This window comes from Haliotis cracherodii, unplaced genomic scaffold (genome assembly GCF_022045235.1).
Source record: "Haliotis cracherodii isolate W230 unplaced genomic scaffold, xgHalCrac1.p SCAF_23, whole genome shotgun sequence".
In the NCBI taxonomy this organism is placed as follows: Eukaryota; Metazoa; Mollusca; class Gastropoda; order Lepetellida; family Haliotidae; genus Haliotis; species Haliotis cracherodii.
This window is the reverse complement of record NW_027266279.1, coordinates 10,491,701-10,516,183: the sequence shown is the minus strand read 5'-3', so window position 1 is coordinate 10,516,183 and position 24,483 is coordinate 10,491,701. Positions and strand designations below refer to the sequence as shown.

At 41.7% G+C, this 24,483-nt stretch overlaps 1 protein-coding gene across 1 annotated transcript in view; it reads right to left on the bottom strand.

Moving 5' to 3' along the window:
* Nucleotides 1-6,241: 6,241 nt before the first annotated feature.
* The window catches only part of LOC139471814 (uncharacterized), a 125,976-nt gene continuing 107,734 nt past the window's right edge, over nt 6,242-24,483 (bottom strand). The window contains exons 8-14 of the mRNA XM_071254311.1: nt 14,636-14,836; nt 13,119-13,278; nt 12,319-12,490; nt 10,376-10,516; nt 9,759-9,875; nt 7,943-8,036; nt 6,242-7,604 (exon numbers count right to left, since the gene is read on the bottom strand). Of these exons, the coding sequence (XP_071110412.1) occupies nt 6,325-7,604; nt 7,943-8,036; nt 9,759-9,875; nt 10,376-10,516; nt 12,319-12,490; nt 13,119-13,278; nt 14,636-14,836 (2,165 nt within the window). The 3' untranslated portion in view covers nt 6,242-6,324. The remainder of the gene's footprint in view (nt 7,605-7,942; nt 8,037-9,758; nt 9,876-10,375; nt 10,517-12,318; nt 12,491-13,118; nt 13,279-14,635; nt 14,837-24,483) is intronic.

Here is a 24,483-nt window from a genome sequence, read left to right as displayed (position 1 = left end):
GGCCACCCATGCCCCCCTTGATGTGAGAGGAAAGCTTGAAGTGATGCAGGTCTTAGGTGTTTACCACTTTGGTGAAAGTCATGAACACAGGTAAGGTGCTGACAAACCTAGAAATATAATGTGGGCCAACTGAGATTCAAACGACCATAGGTTTTTTGCATGCCCAAGGGATGCAACTTTGCACACCGAACGGTGATGACTTCGACGACTAGACCCCCGTGCCCAAATTCCGGAATTCGGTTGTGAATTTATGTTGACAGCTTCTCACCAAGGCTCTGGACCTTATTCATTCAGGACAGATTATCAATAATTCCTCATAGGCAGTCTCAAATGGTGATCCATTTCCAGTGCACATGCTTAAGAAATAAACGACGAATGGGAGTTGTGTATCGTACAATAAAACACTGCAGGGAGAATAAACCATGAGGTTAATAATGATAACTCCCCGAATAGAATCCAACCTTGGCAATGTTGGACAAGTCCATTTTATGAACAGGTGGGTTTGGTATTGGTATTTCCCTCATATTCTCACCATCTTCACGTCGATTACCTGAACCTTTTCTCCTAATACCGATTGTTACATCTCTTAACCACTTTAAGATGCGATTGTTCGACCACTGTGTTTATCTGCGTACCCCAGCTAAATCTATGGGGAACAACTCACAAGACACACCCCTATCTGAAATAATGTTGTCCAATACATGACATCATCATATTGGAATCTCCAGAAATGCCGTCATGATAGAAAAATGTTTTATTGTGAAATAAACTACGCTTTGTATTATATTATTCTTTGCGATTTATTGCGAAGCTATCTTATATATGGCAATAAATAACAAACAAATGTTATGAAAACATCTATTTTTATGCAAAATAATAATCCAATGATTTTCTTATAGTTTGTTGCAACAAGCAAGCAAAACAAAATTATGTATACAGAATACACAGAATATTGTAACAATAGTTTTCAATAACAAAAATAATAAAACATTACAATAAATATCACAGACATAATTATTTTATTCAGGCATCAACATATCACAATGATGCCTTATTTAAAGCAGCTTGCTGGGATGATCGAAAATAAAATTAAAATTCATAAAAAATACTTTCAACATGACTGATGAACTACAAGTTTTATCAATCGTTGAATGACATACCCTAATATTAGCATATATTACTTTATTATATTTTCAAGCTGGTACAATTTCTATATAAATAACACTGAATATATGCTGAATTAATTTGATAAGAAAATGTAATCATGAATATCTAAAAAAATTATAAATCATTGAGAACAAAATAATTTTGATATTAAGGCCAGACTTTTATCTTTTTTTCAGGTTTACAGATTTTTGTGCCTAAATTTTGGGTCGGTAGGTAGAAAAAAATAATTCTAATTTCATTTTTGGGGGAGATATTTTAAAGAATTTGTTGTGTTTTGAAGTTTTTAAGATCAATTTTCAACAAGTTTAAATTATTAGCATCTTAATCAACGATAGCAACATTAAATGAGTTGGGTTTTTTTAACATTCTACTCATTTCTGGTCTGCGTAATATAAACAACAACCCGTTTCTCTATATTTCAATTTTTTCAACTTTTTGGAGTTTGCAAATTCCTGAACCATGTTTTTAAAAAGTCTGGCTTAATTGTGCCATACATATTCATGTAAAATATATGTTTACATATAAAATAATCATCACATCTAATTGTATTTTCTTACTTCTTATAATACAATGAGCTACTGTCACACACAAGCGTTGTTGATGCTTCTGTAAACCTATATATTCTTCAATGACATCCAACAAAAGTATTTAAACTAAATTGTCTTAAACTTTTGAACAAGACAATCCACGAATGAAAGGACTGACTTTTTTCGTTTGTGTTTTTGTACATATACTTTTGATCAGGATAATTTTATTATTTCATGATTGTCATTACTCTTGACATTTACACAGAGTATGACGCATCTCAGAATCCTTATCAAAAGTTGAGTAGTATATATACATATATAAATGTCTCTTAGGCCAGCTAGACTTCTTGTATTTCTTGGTTTGGAAGATTTTTTTAATGCTCCAAATTCCTGCGTCATGTCCTACAAAGCGAACTCAGCGATGAGATGATCATAACTCCATTCCTTAACATTGACTTCTGGAGGCTGTCGTGCTTAGAACACCAAGGAGCAAAGCCATGTCTGTAGTAGGAAAATATAAATATAAAATACCATAGAAGATCATTTTTGTTGTTCTCTAAGACGTTATGTCAATATGTTGCGATGTCAGGTCATCTTATTGTATATGGTGGACTCAAGTTTGCATTCAGCAGAGTAACAAAAAAAGCGCTTTTAAACTTGGATTTTTTCACCTTTCGGGATTGTCAGAATCTCACTATTAAAGCTATCTCTTCATTAAAAGCTTTGCAAAACCTAGAACTCCCATGGTTATTCCACTCAAACATTCTGACTTCTAATAGAAAGATGGTACTACTTCAATTTCCTGCTTCCTTTAGTGCTAACTGTGAGGTAGGACTAATTGAGCGAGTATATACATCTAGCGGTACATACAATCCACCCAGCTTCATCAGCCTGTACAAGAAAACATGGATGCACTCCCTGTTGTCTGTCGTACTGTGATGGAGCCACGCAGTACCTCATTCATCCAACTCTGCTTCCTAGTATGTGGAAGAGCAGGTTGATGTTCATCTCATCCAGAATTTTTGTATTACAGATTTGTTCTTCAAAACATTACCCAAACATGTTGCCATGTTTCTAAAACATACTGTAAGGAGTGGACTGTAACTAAAAATATTGAATATTAACTATGAGGCTTATCATTACATTGCATACATGTATTATTACCAAAATGTGGAAATGTTTGATCCTTTCTGTTGTAATAACAGCCATTTTTTGTATTTTAAATTGTATTTTGACAGCTATTTAAGGCAATTCTATCTATTCAAATAAAACGTCAAAATAATTACAAATAATGACATCTATTCACATGTAGTGACATCTATTCACACATATTTATAAAATATACTACATACTTCTGCATTTCTTCCTTCTTTTGATCCTGATGCAAAAACATGTTTAAACAAAGTTTCCAGCTCTAAAAAAAACTCACTCGAACACATTCCAGCATCACCTAGTTACCACCCAAGCAAATGGGTCACGCACTGTAATCTCGAAGGAGGAGAAGCAGTGGTCAGCTTGGTGATGTCATGACCTTGACCACAGGCTTCGAACGCTTTCCATGTATGGTTGAATAAGGCCTTACTAGAGGAACAGTGAGCCTCAGTGATGGTCTTGGCTACTCTCATCGATTACACTTTGGTGACAAGCGAATTCTGGAGATGAGCCAGACGCAAAGACGGACGGTGTCAGGTGACGGGTGCAGCAGGTGGGAGTGAGGCTGGAGCAGATGATGGTGCAACTTCCTGTGATCTGTATCAGTGTTGTGAACCAACTTCAAGTTGGCCAATATGGGCGTGACCAAAACCAGTCAGAGTTGGTTGGTGGACATGCCTTCTGAATGACTCCCACAAGATGACCAGAGCATCGTGGTCCCCTGCTTGAGGATCTTGGATGGAAGAGACGAACCATGGCAGCTAAATGTTGCAAAGAGGTCGACATCTCGGCTTGGGTAAAATTGGCAGATCCACCAGAAAATCATCAGGTGGCGACGCCATTCTGTCAGTGACGGTTGGCTAGGTCGGAATAGGGAGTCTGCTGTGACATTATTCGGACCTGAATAGTTAGGGAGTTAATCAACCAGAAGAATTCGATTGGCAGTGACAGGAGTGACGTGGACTTGGTGGAACCCATCTTGTTTATATATATTGTTCAAGTGGATCATGAGATGTGACACATGAAAGAGATCTGCCCAGTGGGACACCGCCAGAATGACCACCTTGAATTCGAGGTTTTTGATATGGAGCTGCTTCTATTCAATGGACCAGGGCCCCGCCAACTGTAGATCGCGGAAGTCCTCTGTCCAGTCTATGATCAATGCATCGACGAAGAGGTGTTGGGTTGGGGCGATTGGCCACAAAGAGACTCCGGCGCAAACATTCAACATCACCAACCACCACTGAAGATGTGGACATAGTGAGATCAGCAGGGAGATCTGGACCTGGCAATTGTCACCCTGGAGGTAGGGCTTTAGTAAGGTAGGACATCATGCAAAAAGGGCGGATTTTCAAGATGCAATGTGTAGAACGTCTTCATGTTGAAGATCATCCTGACCTTCATGCTGTTTTTCTTCGGGACCAGGAAAATCAGAGTATAATCCCTGGGTACCTAGATCTGAACCTAGACAATCTAGAGCTTGTTTGGATCAAAAGAAGAAGGAAAAAATGCAAAGTGTGAGAGAGGATAAGTTTGAAAATTTGGACAACTTGGGATAGACAAAATGACTGCAGCAAATACAGTTACATTCTTGTAGAATCAGCAGTTATATAGCACAGAAGTACAGTATTGCTATGTCCACTTCATGACAAGAAAATATGTCACCAGATACTTATCACAGATGCTAGGTCTTGTAGTCATTTTTGGTGATATATATCTGAATCAGTCAAAGAGTGAAAGAGTTCTGATTTTAATATTCATTGACAGAAGGAGTATCATTAACGAGTATATGCACATGTATTATTTTACATGGACTTCAAATAATTTTCTTTCCAAATTCCTTGAAATCAATATGGATAAAAATCCTGGGACATTTTAGAAGGAATAACATCAACAAAGGTAATTTCCTTCACTGATAAGCAATCATGATTAAAATTTAGCTGATGATCAAGTGATACAAAAGCACTTTGAGGTCTTATACGATGATTTCAACAGCAACCATACAAGGTTTGCTTTTATTGGATAATCCTTACCGGGTATGTCATCTGCAGCCGGTTGGTGATTGGTTGCAATATGCTGTACATACTCTCATGTGAGTGAGTAAATCTTCGAACTAATCACAGAGCTTTGATGAAATCAAGAATACGGGGTAACACAATCGCGACAAAGGTGATATTTCTGGATCAAACTGAGGTTAATACTGTTTCTTCAACCCTAGAAAACATGAGGTTTTAATTCCTAGTGCATCTGCATATAGGGTTGCGACCGGGTACAAAAACTGAACTCGAGTACCTGTAGTTCAATAATGAGCCACTTGTTTGTAATGCTTTTATGTAAAAAAGATCATCAAACATCTATTGATCTATTCTAAGGTATTATGTTTTTTATTAAATGCCTGCATGGCTTACCTAAAACCACAAGTGACGCAGAATATCAAAGTAAATGCTCTTGTGTTTAAAACTTAGATGCTTTTTCATGGAACTCGTCGAACTACCTGCGTAGCTGATACATATGCCACAGAGACAGCATTTGGTCTTTTACTTTGTGTCATCAAGGTCAGAATACGCCCAAACATTTGAACGTTTGTCCGCTTTGTCGTCCATTTTGAAGTGACTTAGGAGTTATCTCCCCTGAACGGGTACTCGAGTCCTGAAAATTGGACTCGAGTCCTAGGCTACCCGACCCGTTATTGGGTACTCGAGTACCCGTCGCAACCCTATCTGCATAATGTAACAATGATCCATGGACATGAGATTATACATTATTCCTTATCTCATGCTGATTCCAGAAATATGTAAAACTACAGAAGTTGACTTGTATTGAAATTAAACAGACTGATTTTGAAAATTTCAGAATCATTCTGTGTCAAAACAATATTTCGCCCAAGCTGCTCTGAAATGAGATATTACATACACTTAGACCCATCTACAGAGCTCCAGATAAGCTTTTGGTGTTGTGGGTATTTTACCCATGCATTTTGAAATTGGGTATCCTTTATTCTGTCTGGGTATTCAAATTTCTGTTACCCACTAGTTTTTACACATGTGGGTATTTAAGTTAAATATTTAAAAACACTGTTCATCTAGTCCCTGCAAACTGGTGTTGTGTGGATTCGAGAGCTTCATTAGGACTCAAAAATACCACGATACTTCCACAAGAAAGTGTGATGGCAAATGATCATGATGTAACCGTCATGGTGGAGTTTGTCAAGGTTGACGGAATGCCCGTTTATAATTTCAAAATAAGATGCTGATTTGCTAATTGAATACGCAGGGTTACTTCATAATATTTTGATGATACACACAAGTTTTATTTTTGTAGCGTATCTGTATTGTTCGTTGCGTATTTGATACACTTGGATTTTATTTTACTGCGTATTTCTGCATTTCAGATATGCAGCTTATCTGGAGCTCTGCATCTATCCTGACACACAGTGTCAAGAAAATTAACATGTGACAGAAACTAAACAGACACATCATCAATTTCCAGTGTCAGCTCGAGGTCTGTTCTTCCGATTCGCAGAGGCTTTGGCATGTGTCATCTTCAGTTTCACATCTTCATCTCCTGACCCTTTCAAAGTCGGAGTCTGACTAGATGGAACCGTTTGTTTCACTGAAAGTCCTTCAGAAACTTTACTGTCCTTTTTTGATTCAGTCTTCGTGGTCTTCGTCACAGTCTTTACATCTTTCCCCGAAGAATCCGATTTGGGCGAAGAAGCTGTAACGGTAGTTTTAGAAGATTTGTCGGCCTTACAGCCTTTGTCAGCTTCTGTCTTGCTTGGAGAACTGGCTTTAGGTTTCTGAGAACTTGTGTTGCTGTTTTTATTGGCTTGCTTCTCACTACTGCCTTGCCGAGGCTTGGCTGCAGTACTATCTGATTTGGGGCTTGTTTTTACATCAGTAGTCCGAGCACTGTTGTTAGTCTTTACCGTCTTGTCTGTCCCGGAAGTACTTCCTCCATTGGGGATGCCAGCCTTGGTTGATGATGAGGCTGTGCTGCTGCTGCTGTTGCTGTTCCTATTTACAGCAACCTCAGACTTGGAACTAGTCTTAACATCTGCGCTTTTAATAGTCCTGGGAGATTTTACACTGGTGCTGTTTGCCGTTCCAGAATTCCCTGAACCCCCATTACCGTTGCCGGCGGTTGCGGACTTGGTCGATGCTGGTGTATTGTTTGATTTATCTATCCCAGTATTCCCTTTCACCCCATTGCTTGCTGTTGTGTTGTTTGCTGTTTTTGTTGTTTTATCTGTCGAAGAACTGGTTGTTGTTATGGTGTTGCTAGCTGGCTTTGTCGTTTTGACTGTTCCAGAATTCCCTGAGTTGGTATTTCCTGCACCATTTGCAGACTTTGGCAAAGTCGTTGTAGAATTTGAGCTGCCAGATTTTCCACTAGCAGTACTCACTTTAGCACTGGTGGTAGTTTTACTCCCTCCACCTGCAGCTTGTGGATTCAAAATAGAGGAGAATTCAGTCTTCCGTATCTGGTACTGAGACTGGGTGACGACAGGAGTTTGTGTAATGGCGACACGAGGAACTGATCGACTTGGTGATCGACTCTGCCGGGGATTGTTGTATGACTGCGTAGACTTTGATTTATCCTGGCTGTTTTCCTTGGCGGGGGAGACACTTCTTGTCTGCCGATGAGCAACAGCGTAGGGGTTGGAGCCACAATGCAACACTGTGAATTCCTTAAGGGAACTGAGTGGCGTCAACGGCTGGTTCCTGCGACTCTTCTCAAAGCTCTCCAGGCATAAATCTGGGAAACAGAAGTCAAATGATTCTCATAATATATTGCATTTTATTTCATTACAATTTATCAAATCATATAACAATCTAAAAGTTTGATTCTGAAGGTAATTCTGTAGCCAGAGATGTAGAAAGCTGCCATTGCCAACATAAAAAATGTAGCGAGTGACTAAGTTTGTTTAACAACAGTATTCCGATTATATCACGGTGTGTATGGTTGGATGAAACTGATGGCCCTGGTCCAATCAATCAATAAACTCGAAATAACAAAGTCAATGCCTGTCGTATGCCACTGTTGTGTGAGATGTGCAGTGTTAACAACAAATAAACATGTGTGCCTGTACTCACGGAGAGTCTCCTCCACCATGCCCGGGATCACCTCCTTGAGAGCTGCACAGTTAATGGCCAGGCATGGGTTGATGTTGATCTCGATCAGCCAGATCTACATGAAATACACTCACTTAGTTGTTGGAAAAGAAAACTCAATGTTGGGATACTGATTCCAAAATAATATAATACAATCTTGTCTATAGTCATCCCACCCATTGTCTAACAGCACACACCCATGTCTGACAGCACACCCCCATGTCTAACAGCACACACCCATGTCTGACAGCACACCTCCATGTCTGACAGCACACCCCCATGTCTGTCAGCAAAACCCCATGTCTGACAGCACACACCCATGTCTGACAGCACACCCCCATGTCTGTCAGCATGACCCCATGTCTGACAGCATGCACCCATGTCTAACAGCACACCCCCATGTCTGACAGCACACCTCCATGTCTGACAGCACACCCCCATGTCTGTCAGCATGACCCCATGTCTGACAGCACACACCCATGTCTGACAGCACACACCCATGTCTGACAGCACACACCCATGTCTGACAGTACACACCCATGTCTGACAGCAAAACCTCATGTCTGTCAGCATGACCCCATGTCTGACAGCATGCACCCATGTCTGACAGCACACAACCATGTCTGACAGCACACCCCCATGTCTGACAGCACACCTCCATGGCTGACAGCACACCCCCATGTATGTCAGCAAAACCTCATGTCTGTCAGCATGACCCCATGTCTGACAGCATGCACCCATGTCTGACAGCACACACCCATGTCTGACAGCACACCCCCATGTCTGACAGCACACCACCATGTCTGACAGCACACACCCATGTCTGACAGTACACACCCATGTTTGACAGCACACCCCATGTCTGACAGCACACACCCATGTCTGACAGCACCTCTATCTCCCACCCCAATATCTCCACCCCTATCTCCCATCCCAATATCTCCACCCCTATCTCACTACCCCAATATCTCCCACCCCAATATCTCCACCCCTATCTCCCATCCCAATATCTCCACCCCTATCTCCCATCCCATTATCTCCACCCCTATCTCACTACCCCAATATCTCCACCCCTATCTCCCACCTAAATATCTCCACCCCTATCTCCCATTCCAATATCTCCCATCCCAATATCTCCACCCCTATCTCCCATCCCAATATCTCCACCCCTATCTCACTACCCTAATATCTCCCACCCCAATATCTCCACCCCTATCTCCCATCCCTATATCTCCACCCCTATCTCACTACCCCAATATCTCCACCCCTATCTCCCATCCCAATATCTCCACCCCTATCTCCCATCCAAATATCTCCACCCCTATCTCACTACCCCAATATCTCCACCCCTATCTCCCATCCCTATATCTCCACCCCTATCTCACTACCCCAATATCTCCACCCCTATCTCACTACCCCAATATCTCCACCCCTATCTCCCATCCCAATATCTCCACCCCTATCTCACTACCCCAATATCTCCACCCCTATCTCACTACCCCAATATCTCCACCCCTATCTCCCATCCCAATATCTCCACCCCTATCTCCCATCCCAATATCTCCATCCCTATCTCCCCCCCTATCTCCCACCCCAATATCTCCCACCCCAATATCTCCACCCCTATCTCCCACCCCTATCTCCCATCCCAATATCTCCACCCCTATTTCCCATCCCAATATCTCCCACCCCTATTTCCCACCCCAATATCTCCACCCCTATCTCCCATCCCAATATCTCCCCCCCTATATCTCCAGCCCTATCTCCCATCCCAATATCTCCACCCCTCACAGCCTACCTTCATCTCCTGGTCCACCATGAAGTCCAGGCCATACAGGTCAAAGTAGCCGACCTTACACTGCAGCTTGTGTTTAACCGAGTTGAAACAGTGGAGTATTATCCTCTGCATCTGTTTCTGTAACAACCCGACAACAACATGAAAACAACACAACAACAATATGATGTCCAGCTCGCATTTGCTCGCAAAAACAATCGATGAAATGTATGAACTGCAGTTTTGACAGGGTGCAAAATTTACAGGTTAATTTGTGTTTGTTTGTTTGTTTTGTTTGTTGTTTTACACCGCAGTCAGCAATATTCCATCTATATGAAAGCGGTCTGTAAATAATCCAGTCTGGACCAGACAATCCAGTGACTGACATCATGAGCATCGATCCATGCAATTGGGATACGATGACATGCATAAACCAAGTCCGAACCGATCACATGAGTCGCCTCTTACGACAAGCGTAGTCGCCTTTTACGACAAGCATAGGTTGCTGAAGACCTGTTCTACCCCCGATCTTCATGGGTCCACACGGTGAGTGAACTAATCTAACATGACGATAATAATTCAGACATATATCCAAGACAAGTGGCTGGAGTCACTAATATACCAGGCTCAGCATCACTTACTGTTAGTGTGTTATACACCCAGTCTTGTTCCACTCCTTTCTCCGGGGCAACATTCTCGTTGATGTAGTCGTTAAACTTGTCCATGCTCCACGCTGTGTCCTCCTTCACGTCGCCATAGTTGGGCACCTTCTTCTGGATGAACTGGAGATGGAAGGTGGTTGTCATAGCAATGGTTGTCATCACGACAGTGGGAACAAAATAATATCAATATTATGATTCTCATCACAGGATAAAACTATGAATGATCTGTCCTTAATGAAATTATTTACTTGTCCCCAGTATGTTGCATTTTTATTACAGCTGTAGAGTGTGATATGCCTTATGATAGACTAATAAGTTTAGTAATTCCACATCGAACACAAACCAGATCTTCTACAAAACTGTTTCCTGGAAAGTCACAATAAAAATCCTATGAAACATTAAACTTAGCAGGGCCTCTGTTTTACTTTCCAGGGCCCACTTGCACAAAGCAATCTTAGCGCTTAGCTGATCTTAATTCCCATACTTTAACAGCATGGGTTACAGTAGTCTTAGCGCTAAGATCATTTTGTGCAAGTGGGCCTTGGTCTTGTGACCCTAAATAACATTTCAGAAGAATCCACCCCACCCTACCCCAGTAGAGAAGATACTTTACTTCAGCAATCAAAGTGACCCTTGTGTACTGAGAAATAGAAGCCCCATGTGTATTTCAATTGGTTGAGTGAAAAATGGTTACAACAAAAACATCTGCTTAAATTTGCCTTGGTCTGAAGGAGTTATCTCCCCTATACCATAACCTGGTAGGTGAGCAGCATCCCAACAGGACACACACATCTTCATTAACTACTTTCATTGGTTAGATGGCTGGTGAGACGTGTGTCTTGTTATGTTAACAGTACCTGTTTCGTTAGATGTGTGGTGACATGGGTGTCTGGCTGTTGACAGTACCTGGTTTGTGAGATGTATGGTTGGTGAGATGTGTGGTGAGATGTGTGTCTGGCTGTTGTCAGTACCTGGTTGGTGAGATGTGTGTCTGGCTGTTGACAGTACCTGGTTGGTGAGATGTGTGGTGAGATGTGTGTCTGGCTGTTGACAGTACCTGGTTGGTGAAATGTGTGTCTAGTTATGTTAACAGCACTGGTTCGTGAGATTTGTGGTAAGATTGGTGTCTGCTGTCTACAGCACCTGCTTGGTGAGATGTGTGGTGAGATTGGTGTCTGCTGTCTACAGTTCCTGGTTGGTGAGATGTGTGGTGAGATGTGTGTCTGGCTGTCAACAGTACCTGATTAGTAAGATGTGTGTGATGAGATGGGTGTCTAGCTATGTCTGCAGTTCCTGGTTAGCGAGATGGGTGTCTGGCTATGTCTGCAGTACCTGGTTAGTGAGATGTGTGTCTGGCTGTCAACAGCACCTGGTTAGTAAGATGTGTGTGATGAGATGGGTGTCTGGCTATGTCTGCAGTTCTTGGTTAGCGAGATGGGTGTCTGGCTATGTCTACAGTTCCTGGTTGGTGATATGTGTGGTGAGGTGTGTCTGGCTATGTCTGCAGTACCTGGTTAGTGAGATGGGTGCCTGCTGTCTACCTTACCTGGTTGGTGAGATGTGTGGTGAGGTGTGTCTGGCTGTTGACAGTAGCTGGTTGGTGAGATGTGTGGTGAGATGTGTGTCTGGCTGTCTACAGTACCTGATTAGTAAGATGTGTGTGATGAGATGGGTGTCTGGTTATGTCTGCAGTACCTGGTTAGTGAGATGTGTGTCTGGCTATGTCTGCAGTACCTGGTTAGTGAGATGTGTGGTGAGGTGTGTCTGGCTGTTGACAGTAGCTGGTTGGTGAGATGTGTGGTGAGATGTGTGTCTGGCTGTCTACAGTACCTGATTAGTAAGATGTGTGTGATGAGATGGGTGTCTAGCTATGTCTGCAGTTCCTGGTTAGTGAGATGGGTGTCTGGCTATGTCTGCAGTACCTGGTTAGTGAGATGTGTGGTGAGGTTGGTGTCCTCTCCATCGTACTTGTGGCAGGAGAGTCGCACGTAGCCCTTGTGGTACAGAACCAGGTATGGCACTGTGCTGGCAATCAGCATGTAGGCCCTGATGTCAAACTTCCGCTCATCCAGGAGCAGGGGATTGTGGATGTACCTGGAAAGAATTATTCAGTGAAACGGTCAAGAAAATTGGAAATGAGTAATATATGTGTAGTAAAATTGTATACAGAGTAAGTGAGTGAGTTGGGTTTAATGCCGCTTTTAACAGTATTCCAGTTATATCAAGGCGTGTCAGTTTAATGTGGGAGGAAAGCCTGAAGTAATGCAGGTCTCAGACGTTTACCACTTCGGTGAAACCCACGAGCACGGGTATGGTGCTGACAAACCTAAAAACATAATCGTGGCGAACCGGGATTCGAACCCACAATCATAGGTTTCTGGCGTGCCCAAGGGACCCAACTCTGCACAGTGAATCGCGGCGTCGTATACAGGCAAAGGACTGTAATTCACAGCAGCAGATTCGTATAAGACACTTGCAGCATGATTTTCTCCCTTTAAAAAGAGCTTCAAAGAAAATGTTGTTTGATGGTAAAGGCTGCATGTTTTGTCAGAAGGCCTCAGCCAATAACCCATATACAATAGTCCCGAAAACATTTTTTCCTACACAATTTTTTCACAAGTTTCAAAAGATTAACCATTCATTGTTTTAATGTTGTGACAATTCGATGATATTGATATATATAGTGGACTGGCATATAAGCCTGTGATGCCTCTATACACACCTCTGTACTATCCGTGACATTAGGGGCCGTGAAGGTTTACTCTGCTGCTGTTTGGCATCTCGCTCAGACAGAAGTTTGTCAATCTCTGCCTGTGTCCGCAGCAGGAATATCCCCTTGCCCTGGTTCATCCCTGTCGGCTTGGAAATCCAGATCTCATTCTCTAAAAATTGAATTTGCCTTTTTTGAAACCAGAATCACTACTTCGAAGAAACACCATTATATGATCAGCTCGAACTACAAAGAATCATCTCATGTAAGTTCATGTAAGAGTATATATGACAAACGTATTTCTGTTAAATTCAAAGGAATACATAAAAAAAAATATTTCCCATCTCACACAACACGACTTGTATGGAATCCTGGGCCAGAGTAGGTCCATTACTCCATGTTTTTGAAAGAAACAAAAGAACTGGTTATCAGGCAGTGACTTTTGAAAATATAGTGCAGGCGGGCGGTGTTTTTTTTTTTTTTGCTTGTTCAAACAAGTGTGTAACCAAATAAACAGTTGTGTACCATCAACCTGGGAAAGGGCCTCCCTTCAAAAACAAGCATACAAACTCCTATTGCCGCCATTACAATGACACGCGATGCGCAATGCTAGCAGTACATGTGCAGTACATGTGCAGTAAAGCCGTGCTCATGCAAAGGGAAGTAACTGTTTTATTTTTTTCGAAAATGGAAATAAAAATGAAACGTACGGCAGACTTTATGATGATGCTGGCGGTTCCTGAGAACCAAGATTGTTATTATTTATAGCCTAATGTATAATCTGGCTGACCAGTTGGTACAACGTGGATAATCTAATGTGCATATTTATAATGCACCAAATCCACATCCTGAAGCATGCTAAAAGCTCATTACCCCGGTCAATGAATCAGTGTGCACTCAGTTTTCATTATCAGCTCCCTGGGGAGTATAGAACCAAAGCTGCTTGTGAGGGGCTAGAAGGTTAACAGTAATTAACCCATTCACTGCTGGTGAACAGAAGCATATTTCACACAGTCACCTGCCCAAGGAGACACAAAATGTGTTTTAGTGTTAGGCAGGACGAAAGCCCAAGAACCTCTCAGGAGCAGCAAAACACGGTCACTAATCCGACAACTCTGTGACCAAGGTTGCTTATACTTGATCTAGTTTATGACCTGTGCCACTGCATTGTCCAGACTTGACTATAGATTCCTGTGATGTGATATTCCTGACAAGGACAAAAATTAACACTATTCTCCCTTTCATCAGTGTTGTCTTATTTCAACTAATTTGTCAACTTGCACCTCGACAAGACAAAAATTAGTGTTAAAAATATTTTTCATAGGCTAGAATAAATAATAGTCTTGGTTCTCAGGCACCGCTCACATCATCCTATACTCTGCTGCACGTTTCGTTTTCATTTCCACTTTTATAATTAAAAGGAAAAATCTAAGAACTAAAAACCAATTTTTTTTTAAAAGCCATAAATAAAGAGTTTTTGTTTTTTTAAATGATATCTTTTTTTCAGTAATTTCAGACAATATCCATACCTTTATACACCTGTAGAAACGTCTCTCTGTCATCGCGGTTATCCAGCCGATACGTCTCTGGCACAAACTCAGACATTTTCAAGCGGGGTAGTCTCCCCTTGGTTGACAGTGTAACCCTCTCATACTCCTGCAGACTGTTGAGCAACCCCATCTTGTTGGTGAGCATCTGGCAGTTGGCGATGTGGTTCACCAGCTGATCCCCTGAAGCAACATCCCAGATATCAAGTGATGTACAAAATTGTTTATGCTAAATCAGCAATATTTCAGCACTAATATGTAAATGATGACGTGAGCACATTAATCCCAGTGTTTTGTTCATGTTTCCTTTCTCATCATCACATGTGCTTTAAACAAACAGGAAGGTATGTATCATATTACAGCCATTGGGTAGAGCATGAAATCACAATTGTAAATGACACCTCCCAAGCACAAAACATTGCCAACCACCATTTCAGGCCAACCATTTCATACAAAAATCCACCTTTCCGCACAATGTCAGAAGAAACTATATCCAGTTCTTTTTGTGCTGGCGACTGGTCTTAGCTATGTGATCTGTATGTTTTTTGTTTAATGCCACACTCAGTAATATTTGAGCTGTGTCACTTCGTAAATAATCAAATCTTGACCAAGACAATCCTGTGATTGACATCATGAGCATAGCCATAGATCTATGCAAATAGGATACAATGACATGCATCAAACTGGTCAGTGAGCCTTACCACCCAATTCTGTTGGTTTCGTCTTGACCTTTGATAGACATGGTAACAAAATATCTAGTGGTATGATTTTTAAAATATATACAAAAATAAGAGCTAACCAAGACTAAGAAACTGAAACTTATCACATTTTACTTAAACTTGAATGCTGACCTTGACCTTTGACTTATTTTGACCAAAACCTTTTCAAAGCTGGGCTGATCCTAGAGAGTGAGTGAGTACGGTTTTACGCTGCTTTAGCAATATTCCAGCAATATCACGGCGGGGGACACCAGAAATGGGCTTCACACATTGTACCCTTCTCGGGAATCGAACCCGGGTCTTCAGCGTGACAAGCAAACGCTTCCCCCTCCTGTCCTATTATACGATGGTATCTGGAGTGAGTGGATGAGAATGTGGAATGTCAAATGTAGGATATCCCCAAATGTTAATATTCTTTGCACTGTGTTCAAGAGAAGGATTGATTCAACTACGTTTGACAATTACCTCAAATGGACGAAAAGTGACCTTGACTTTTGACATAAATGCAGTTGACATTTGATGTGGTAGGATTAGTAATTAAACGTACATATTATTAAAAGGGTAAGGAAACTGAACACAGAAACTTTGCAGACCTTAATACTTTTGGGAATGCTGAATCGCACATGCATGAACAAAATCATTAGTCGCGCTGCGCAATTTCAACGATCATGCCGGCGCCCAGATTGCCTGCTTCCGCCTCAGATTTTGTAATCACATTGCTCATGTCTTTGATTACCAATTCCACAACTTATGGCAAGATTGGTTGGTTGGTTTGTTGTTTAACGCCGCACTCAGCAATATTCCAGCTATATGACGGCGTTCTGTAAATAATTGAGTCTGGACCAGACAATCCAGTGATTAATATCATGAGCATCGATCAACACAATTGGGATCAATGACATGCATCAACCATGTCAGCGAGCCTGACCACCCGATCCGGTCAGTCGCCTTTTACAACAAGCATCGTCACCTTTTACAGCAAGCATGGGTTGCTGAAGACCTATTCTACCCCGGAATCTTCACGGGTCGCTGAATTAGCAACAACAGAGGATGCCTTCTCAGGGGATTAGTCCAACAGTTATTCATTATGTGGATTACGACCGAGGACAGCAGGTGATTTATTTACCCAAACAGGATGTTAGTCATTAAATGCAACCTACAGATATTAATTGTTATTTTTATTATTGACAATGTCAAGATCAAAGGTGGTTTGATACACTCAACAGTCTATGTAATGTTATATTTGTAGGATTAACAGAAATAACCACATTTTAGATTTGTTATTGAATGATGTTTGAATTGCAGCCAACCACTTCCTGATGTTTCTATATATAGACTGAAGAAAGACGCTGCAACCAAATCTGTACGCGTATATCAGCAAATGAAATATTTGTCATGCACCACTGCATCGCTGAGACGGTAGCTGTAGGCCACGTCCCTAAATACTGTATTCGATGTAATAAGCGCCCACAGTGATATTTGCTGATATATTGGCTAGTGAACAATCCCAATTAGCACCCTTCCCATTGATCAATGTACACTTATATATTCGTGTATAATATGCACTCGTGTGTTAGATGCACCCTTAATTACGGGCAATTAAATTCTGGAAAAATATATCTGTCATGTATAATACGTACAGACTTTTCTTTAGTATCATTTCAGGCTGTCAGCATAAACCATGAAATTTACGATCTTTCAACTCTTTCACCATAATTATATTCAAATAAGAGCCCCCTGTTTCTAATTTTGAGAGCACCCTGGGCGCTTATTACTTTGAATTCGGTAGGTTTGTTTTAGAAAGCAATTACAGAGCTTGTGATATCAACACTTTCACTTGGACATTTAAATACTTTCTTCAAATGTTATGAATTTTTTTCTCTTAGAAAATTAATGTATACTGAAAAATTCATATCTGTCACAAAATCACAATCAATCGATTTTTTTCACTTTTCCTTCCCTTTAAGTCCCAATAAGTCCTCAGAATCTGAAAATGATGTCACTATCTATTACGAAAAGCTGAATGCTGACCTTTGACTAAACTTGACAAAACCTTTTCAAAGCAGGACTAGATAACGCACATACCAAGTTTAATGATAAATGCATTAATACTTTTTGAGAAAGTGTAACCACAAACTCTTTTGAATTTTTTTTCCTATCTTCAAACTTTCCCATTTGACCCTTTCAGGATGTGTGCCAATGAATTTCCCAGGATCGTTCCCAGGAAGTCCACAGATGAATATTCTCTACTGTTAATAATCTTTGTGTTATAGACACAAGAAAAATCACAGGGAGCAGTCAAATTTCAACAAGATCTCAAAGCAGTCCTGTTTCATGGGGCTGCAACTTAGTGAAACATGAACAATCTTTTGAAAACTACCCATTCAGTGTTTGGAAGAGCCTGTGTAAATCCTTCCCCAAGTCATAAACTCCGTGTACTAACCCTAGTATCAGAACAATGTCAACATGTCACACGGTGACCAAATAAGACAAGGAGACCATCAGACAGATCATAACTGTCCTTGAACTTCAACTCAGCTTCATATCCTCCTTGTCCCATCCCCAGAGGGAAACATGGCGGGGGACATGTTCTGAGAACACGTTGCCATCTGTCAGTCAACCAGTGGCAAATCTAACACCAGATCTCAACCCTGGACTGACTTTAATTCCCTCATTTGACAACCCTGACATTTGTCTATTCTGTGAACCCTGCATATTGAAAGTTTACTAAAAAAAAGAACATTTATTCATTCAATATTATGTTGATATTTTAAAAAACTGATCAAATTCAGAAATGATCTTCAATCTCTCTGATTTCCAGTTGGGGTGATCTGAGCAAATTTGACCAAGCATTATTCCGGGCAGATTTCATATCTGTGACAGGCCCTCAAATCCAGCGTTTATTCAAGCAGGCCTTTAATCGGGGATTTGCAGTACTATTCACACGTATTGAAATCCTTTGACTCCCATGTCAAAAGTGTGCCTAGAGCTGAAACACTTCCAACACAGTTTCCAAATCCTTAAAATCACATGTGTCTGAAGTGTGAATAAGCTGACATATGACTTCACACAGTCTTAATATTATAAAAATCCAATGTGTCATGTTGGTGTTAGGAGTACAACATGACTTAAAACATTTCCAAAGATGAAGATTATCATGTACAAACTGTTCATCATTGTCATTTGACCTTTGTGATTGTATATGAGTGTGGAGTGAAATAATATTTGAGTGAGTGAGTGAGTACGGTTTTACGCCGCTTTTGGCAATATTCAAGCAATATCACGACAGGGGACACCAGAAATGGGCTTCACACATTGTACCCATGTTAGGAATCGAACCCGGGTCTTTGGCGTGACGAGCGAACGCTTTAGCCACTTAGCTACCCGACCGCCCAATTTTTGTGAGGACAATATTTCAAACAATATTACAGCCATATAAAACAATAGCAGGAAACACCAGGCTTCAGACATTGCAACCAATTGTGGAATCTAATCTGGATCTTCCTCATAATGAGCCAGCTTTTTACAACTATAATCTTGCAGCAGAAATTTATTTTAAAAAAACAAACAATGACAACATTTCCCTGAGTATCTAGAATGACAGATACATGCATAAAAGATCTTTTATATGATTACTGCAGGAAAATAATATTATTAATATGTATGTAAAAGGTTATATTCATGGCACAGTCACCAATATTCCAGTTATATCATGGGAGTCTCTAAATAATCAAGTCTGGACAAATCAGTGGTTGATAGCATGAGCATCAACCTATAGTCAGGGTACACTGACAGCAGACACTCCCTATTCAACTCTTATTATAAAGCGGTACTGTCGACTGCAATCATACAAAATACAAACAAAATGAATATCCGATAAATACAACTGAAAACATTACTTTAGCCATTCTTAAACATTTGAATAAATTTCTTTAAATCAGAAAATAGGATGTATCTACTGAGGACATAAATTATTAAAATGATTGCACAAACCAAAACAAAGAATGTGTCTGTGAAGAATAATTCATCTCCATAAATCTAAACGTTGAGTATATTTATGACAAACCAGTTCAACACAAACAAACCTGCAGTACAGGTGACACACCTCATATTTTACACCTTGTTTGCTCAATTTTAAAATTATGGGCTTGTCAACCATGACTGAGAGCTCAACAGGAATGCTGTACTGCTACCAGTGTTGGGTGCCTGCTCCCAGTGTAGAGCATCTGCACCCAGTGTTGGGCGTCTGCAGCAAGTGTTGGGTGCCTGCTCCCAGTGTAGAGCATCTGCACCCAGTGTTGGGCGTCTGCAGCAAGTGTTGGGTGCCTGCTCCCAGTGTAGAGCATCTGCACCCAGTGTTGGGCGTCTGCAGCAAGTGTTGGGTGCCTGCTCCCGGTGTAGAGCATCTGCACCCAGTGTTGGGCGTCTGCAGCAAGTGTTGGGTGCCTGCTCCCAGTGTAGAGCATCTGCACCCAGTGTTGGGCGTCTGCAGCAAGTGTTGGGTGCCTGCTCCCAGTGTAGAGCATCTGCACCCAGTGTTGGGCGTCTGCAGCAAGTGTTGGGTGCCTGCTCCCGGTGTAGAGCATCTGCACCCAGTGTTGGGCGTCTGCAGCAAGTGTTGGGTGCCTGCTCCCAGTGTAGAGCATCTGCACCCAGTGTTGGGCGTCTGCAGCAAGTGTTGGGTGCCTGCTCCCAGTGTAGAGCATCTGCACCCAGTGTTGGGCGTCTGCAGCAAGTGTTGGGTGCCTGCTCCCAGTGTAGAGCATCTGCACCCAGTGTTGGGCGTCTGCAGCAAGTGTTGGGTGCCTGCTCCCGGTGTAGAGCATCTGCACCCAGTGTTGGGCGTCTGCAGCAAGTGTTGGGTGCCTGCTCCCAGTGTAGAGCATCTGCACCCAGTGTTGGGCGTCTGCAGCAAGTGTTGGGTGCCTGCTCCCAGTGTAGAGCATCTGCACCCAGTGTTGGGCGTCTGCAGCAAGTGTTGGGTGCCTGCTCCCAGTGTAGAGCATCTGCACCCAGTGTTGGGCGTCTGCAGCAAGTGTTGGGTGCCTGCTCCCAGTGTAGAGCATCTGCACCCAATGTTGGGCGTCTGCAGCAAGTGTTGGGTGCCTGCTCCCAGTGAAAAGCGTCTGCTCCCAGTGTTGGGTGTCTGCACCTAGTGTAGAGCATCTGCACCCAGTGAAAAGTGTCTGCACCCAGTGAAAAGTGTCTGCACCCAGTGTAGAGCATCTGCATCTGCATCGAGCGAAAGGTGTCAGCACCCAAGATAGGATGTCTGCCTCTACTGTTGGCCATTTTCTCCCAGTGTAGAACATCCAGTGGAAGGTGTCTGCACCCAGTGTTAGGTGTCTGCTTCTAGTGTTAGGTGTCTGCTTCTAGTGTTGGGTGTCTGCTCCCAAGATAGGATGTCTGCCTCTACTGTTGGCCATTTTCTCCCAGTAGTAAAACATCCAGTGAAAGGTGTCTGCACCCGGTATGGGGTGTCAGCACCTAGCGTAGGACGTCTGCTCCCAGTGTTAGGTGTCTGCTCCCAGTGTTGGGTGTCTGCTACAAGTGTTAGGTGTCAGCATCCAATATAGGATTTCTGCTTCCACTGTTGGGCATTTTCTCCAAGTGTAGAACATCTGCACCCAGTGAAAGGTGTCTGCATCTGCATCGAGCGAAAGGTGTCAGCACCCAATATAGGATTTCTGCTTCCACTGTTGGCCATTTTCTCCAAGTGTAGAACATCTGCACCCAGTGAAAGGTGTCTGCACCCGGTATTGGGTGTCAGCACCCAGTGTAGGACGTCTGCTCCCAGTGTAAGGCCAGGTGAAGCTGGTCATGCTAATTACGGATGCTCACAGTTAAAGTCTATTTGTTGTTGGTCTAAATCTGGACCTCACACAGGCTGTGTCAACTCAGCCATCTAAAAGTCTGTGTTGGACATGAATGATGACAGTAAATTGGGGTTAAAGGTGAGGTGGAAATTGACCAGTTCGCACTGAAGACATAAAATCAAGGTGCAAGGATACAGTTGATGTGGGAACACAAATCCCTCACATATTTACCTTGCACTGTGCATATTTTAGGTACCAGGTGCTAAAGAGCACTCCCAGCAAAGTTGGATGGAAAAACAGATTTTCTGAACAGATCATGTATACGGATGGCTTCATTGCTGTGCATGACACATTCTTTAAGCTGATGGAAGAGGGCAACACGTGTCTTCTGGAAACTGAGCATATCTTCAAATATGAACGCAGGGCTCTGAGAGATGATAAAACTGCTATAAAAACAGTATGTACCTGAAATAGGATTCCTGATAACTAACATCCCAAGCCATGCAATGTAGCAGATTTATTAAAGGATACACGCATAATTTGTTTGTTTGTTTGTTTGTTTGTTTAAAGCAGTGATATGACAGTGGCATGTAAATAATCAAGTCCCGTGATATATCCAACAATATCCACGTTGTCGGGGTACGATGACACGCAATGAACCAAGTCACCGAGTCTGACCACCCAATCAACATGGCTGCATCTTGCTGAGAAGCAATTCTAACCAAGAATCCCCACGGAGTTGATACATGTATAAGAATCTTTTGAAGGTGAGGTGAAATGGGGTTTAATGTCGCGTCCAAGATTATTACACTTATATAGCAACGTGCATGTACGTGTGTGTGTTTGTGTGGCTGCTTGTACTAGTCCGGACTGATGCCGATTTATAGTGCTAGCTCACTGAGATACCATGCCACAGTTTAACATGAATATCCCACTCAGACACAGTATACTGACTCCGAGCCGACCAGTCCTTGTTTTAGCCTCTTAATGCAGAGCACCAGACAGGGTAACAACAAGTACCATCTTTTAACATGTTTAATGTCTTTTGGTATGACGCGGCTGGGGATCGAACACCGGACCTTCCGCTCTCCGGGCGGACGCTGTACCACTAAACCACAGAGGCGGTCTAAGAATCTTTTGAAACATACAGTACATCACTGAAGCAGGGTCATCAATAGGGAATAAGCTTCCTTAAATCTGACTTAAAAGAATATATGGCAGACCCGCATAAAAGCATGAAAACACAATTTCAAGCAATTCTATCATGGCTGTAACCTTTCACGAAATTATTGTGGTTGAATTTCATCCTCCCAGTTGTCAGCCTGACATGAGGTATGAAATACACAAAGGGCACATCAATTTCTCTTTGTCAGCAATGCCATTTTAAATAGTCCCCAAGAGAATATGAATGAAAATTATATTCACTCAAGTATTTACGTTTTTTGCTTCTTTCATAACCATTAACTTACTATGGGAATTTACTGCAAGAATTTGTATCCAAAATGAAATAAAATAAATACATATATTGTGACATTTTGTCAACAAGGAAAGTACAGAAATCAGCAAAATAGTTTCTTTATGCAAATCAAGACAAACGTCAGGTGTTAAGAAATTAAAGAAGATGACCTAAATTCCACAAAACAACATCAACGATGTTCTTTTAAAATCGAGCAATGCAAATTATTGAAAGAGATTATACTCTCAATGCACAAGGGACAAATGCTTTATTTTGACAGAGACATATCACACAGGGTTACAGATATAAAACAGGAGGTTCTCATCCATAAATTCCTCGTGAAACAAGTCAGGCTTCTCAGACTGCCTGCAGCATACAGCCCCCTACTGTAATACAGGTCCGTTTAACATGACAACAATGACTGCTTTGACATTACAATGTCCAAATAAAAAACAGAATGCCATGGATCAGTTGTCTATTGTATTCTTATCTACCCATTCCACACTGATCAGACCCATGCCAACACATCTATCCACTCCATGCCTAAACATCTATTTCACCCATGCTTACACATGAACACACTCAATGCCTAAACATCTATTTAACCTATGCCTTAACATCTATCCACTCAATACCTAAACATCTATTTAACCCATGCTTACACATCTATCCACTATCCATGCCTAAACATCTATTTAACACATGCTGACACATCTATCCTCTCAATACCTAAACATCTATTTCACCCATGCTTACACATCTATCCACTATCCATGCCTTAACATCTATTTAACACATGCTGACACATCTATCCACTCAATACCTAAACATCTATTTCACCCATGCTTACACATCTATCCACTATACATGCCTAAACATCTATTTAACCCATGCTGACACATCTATCCACTTAAATCCATTCCACCCCTACATCCCATGCTGACCCACATATATAGGTCTTTCCACCCCACAGAGACACATTTATCAACCCTCCACCTGCACAGCTATCTCCTCCATGCGGACACATCTACCCCGGCCCTGTGTTTACTCAGCATGCAGCACAGCCAGCCAGGTGTTTCCTGGTATTCCCGGTATGCAGCCAGGATCTGACGTACAGCTCGCCTCCACCTGTTTCACACAGTACATTCACAACTGTTCTCCATATAAGTACATTGCCCATATATGTCCTTCGTCTTCTTTCTTTTGGATCCGCATTATTACACAACACATCATGATAACTCATTTTATAATGCATTTAACATGTTTTCCCAGAGTAGAGTAATACTGTGAGAATTTAAAAAATTAATTATTTTGGGGGGGGGGGGGGGTTAAATTTGATAAACAGACCAGTACAGAATCAGTGACTTGTCACAGCTGACAGTACAGAATCAGTGACTTTCACAGCTGACATTATAGTATCAGTGACTTGTCACATCTGACATTATAGTATCAGTGACTTGTCACAGCTGACATTATAGTATCAGTGACTTGTCACAACTGACAGTACAGAATCAGTGACTTGTCACAGCTGACAGTACAGAATCAGTGACTTGTCATGGCTGACATTATAGTATCAGTGACTTGTCACAGCTGACATTATAGTATCAGTGACTTGTCACAGCTGACATTATAGTATCAGTGACTTGTCACAGCTGACAGTACAGTATCAGTGACTTGTCACAGCTGACAGTACAGAATCAGTGACTTGTCATGGCTGACAGTATAGTATCAGTGACTTGTCACAGCTGACATTATAGTATCAGTGACTTGTCACAGCTGACAGTACAGTATCAGTGACTTGTCACAGCTGACAGTACAGAATCAGTGACTTGTCACAGC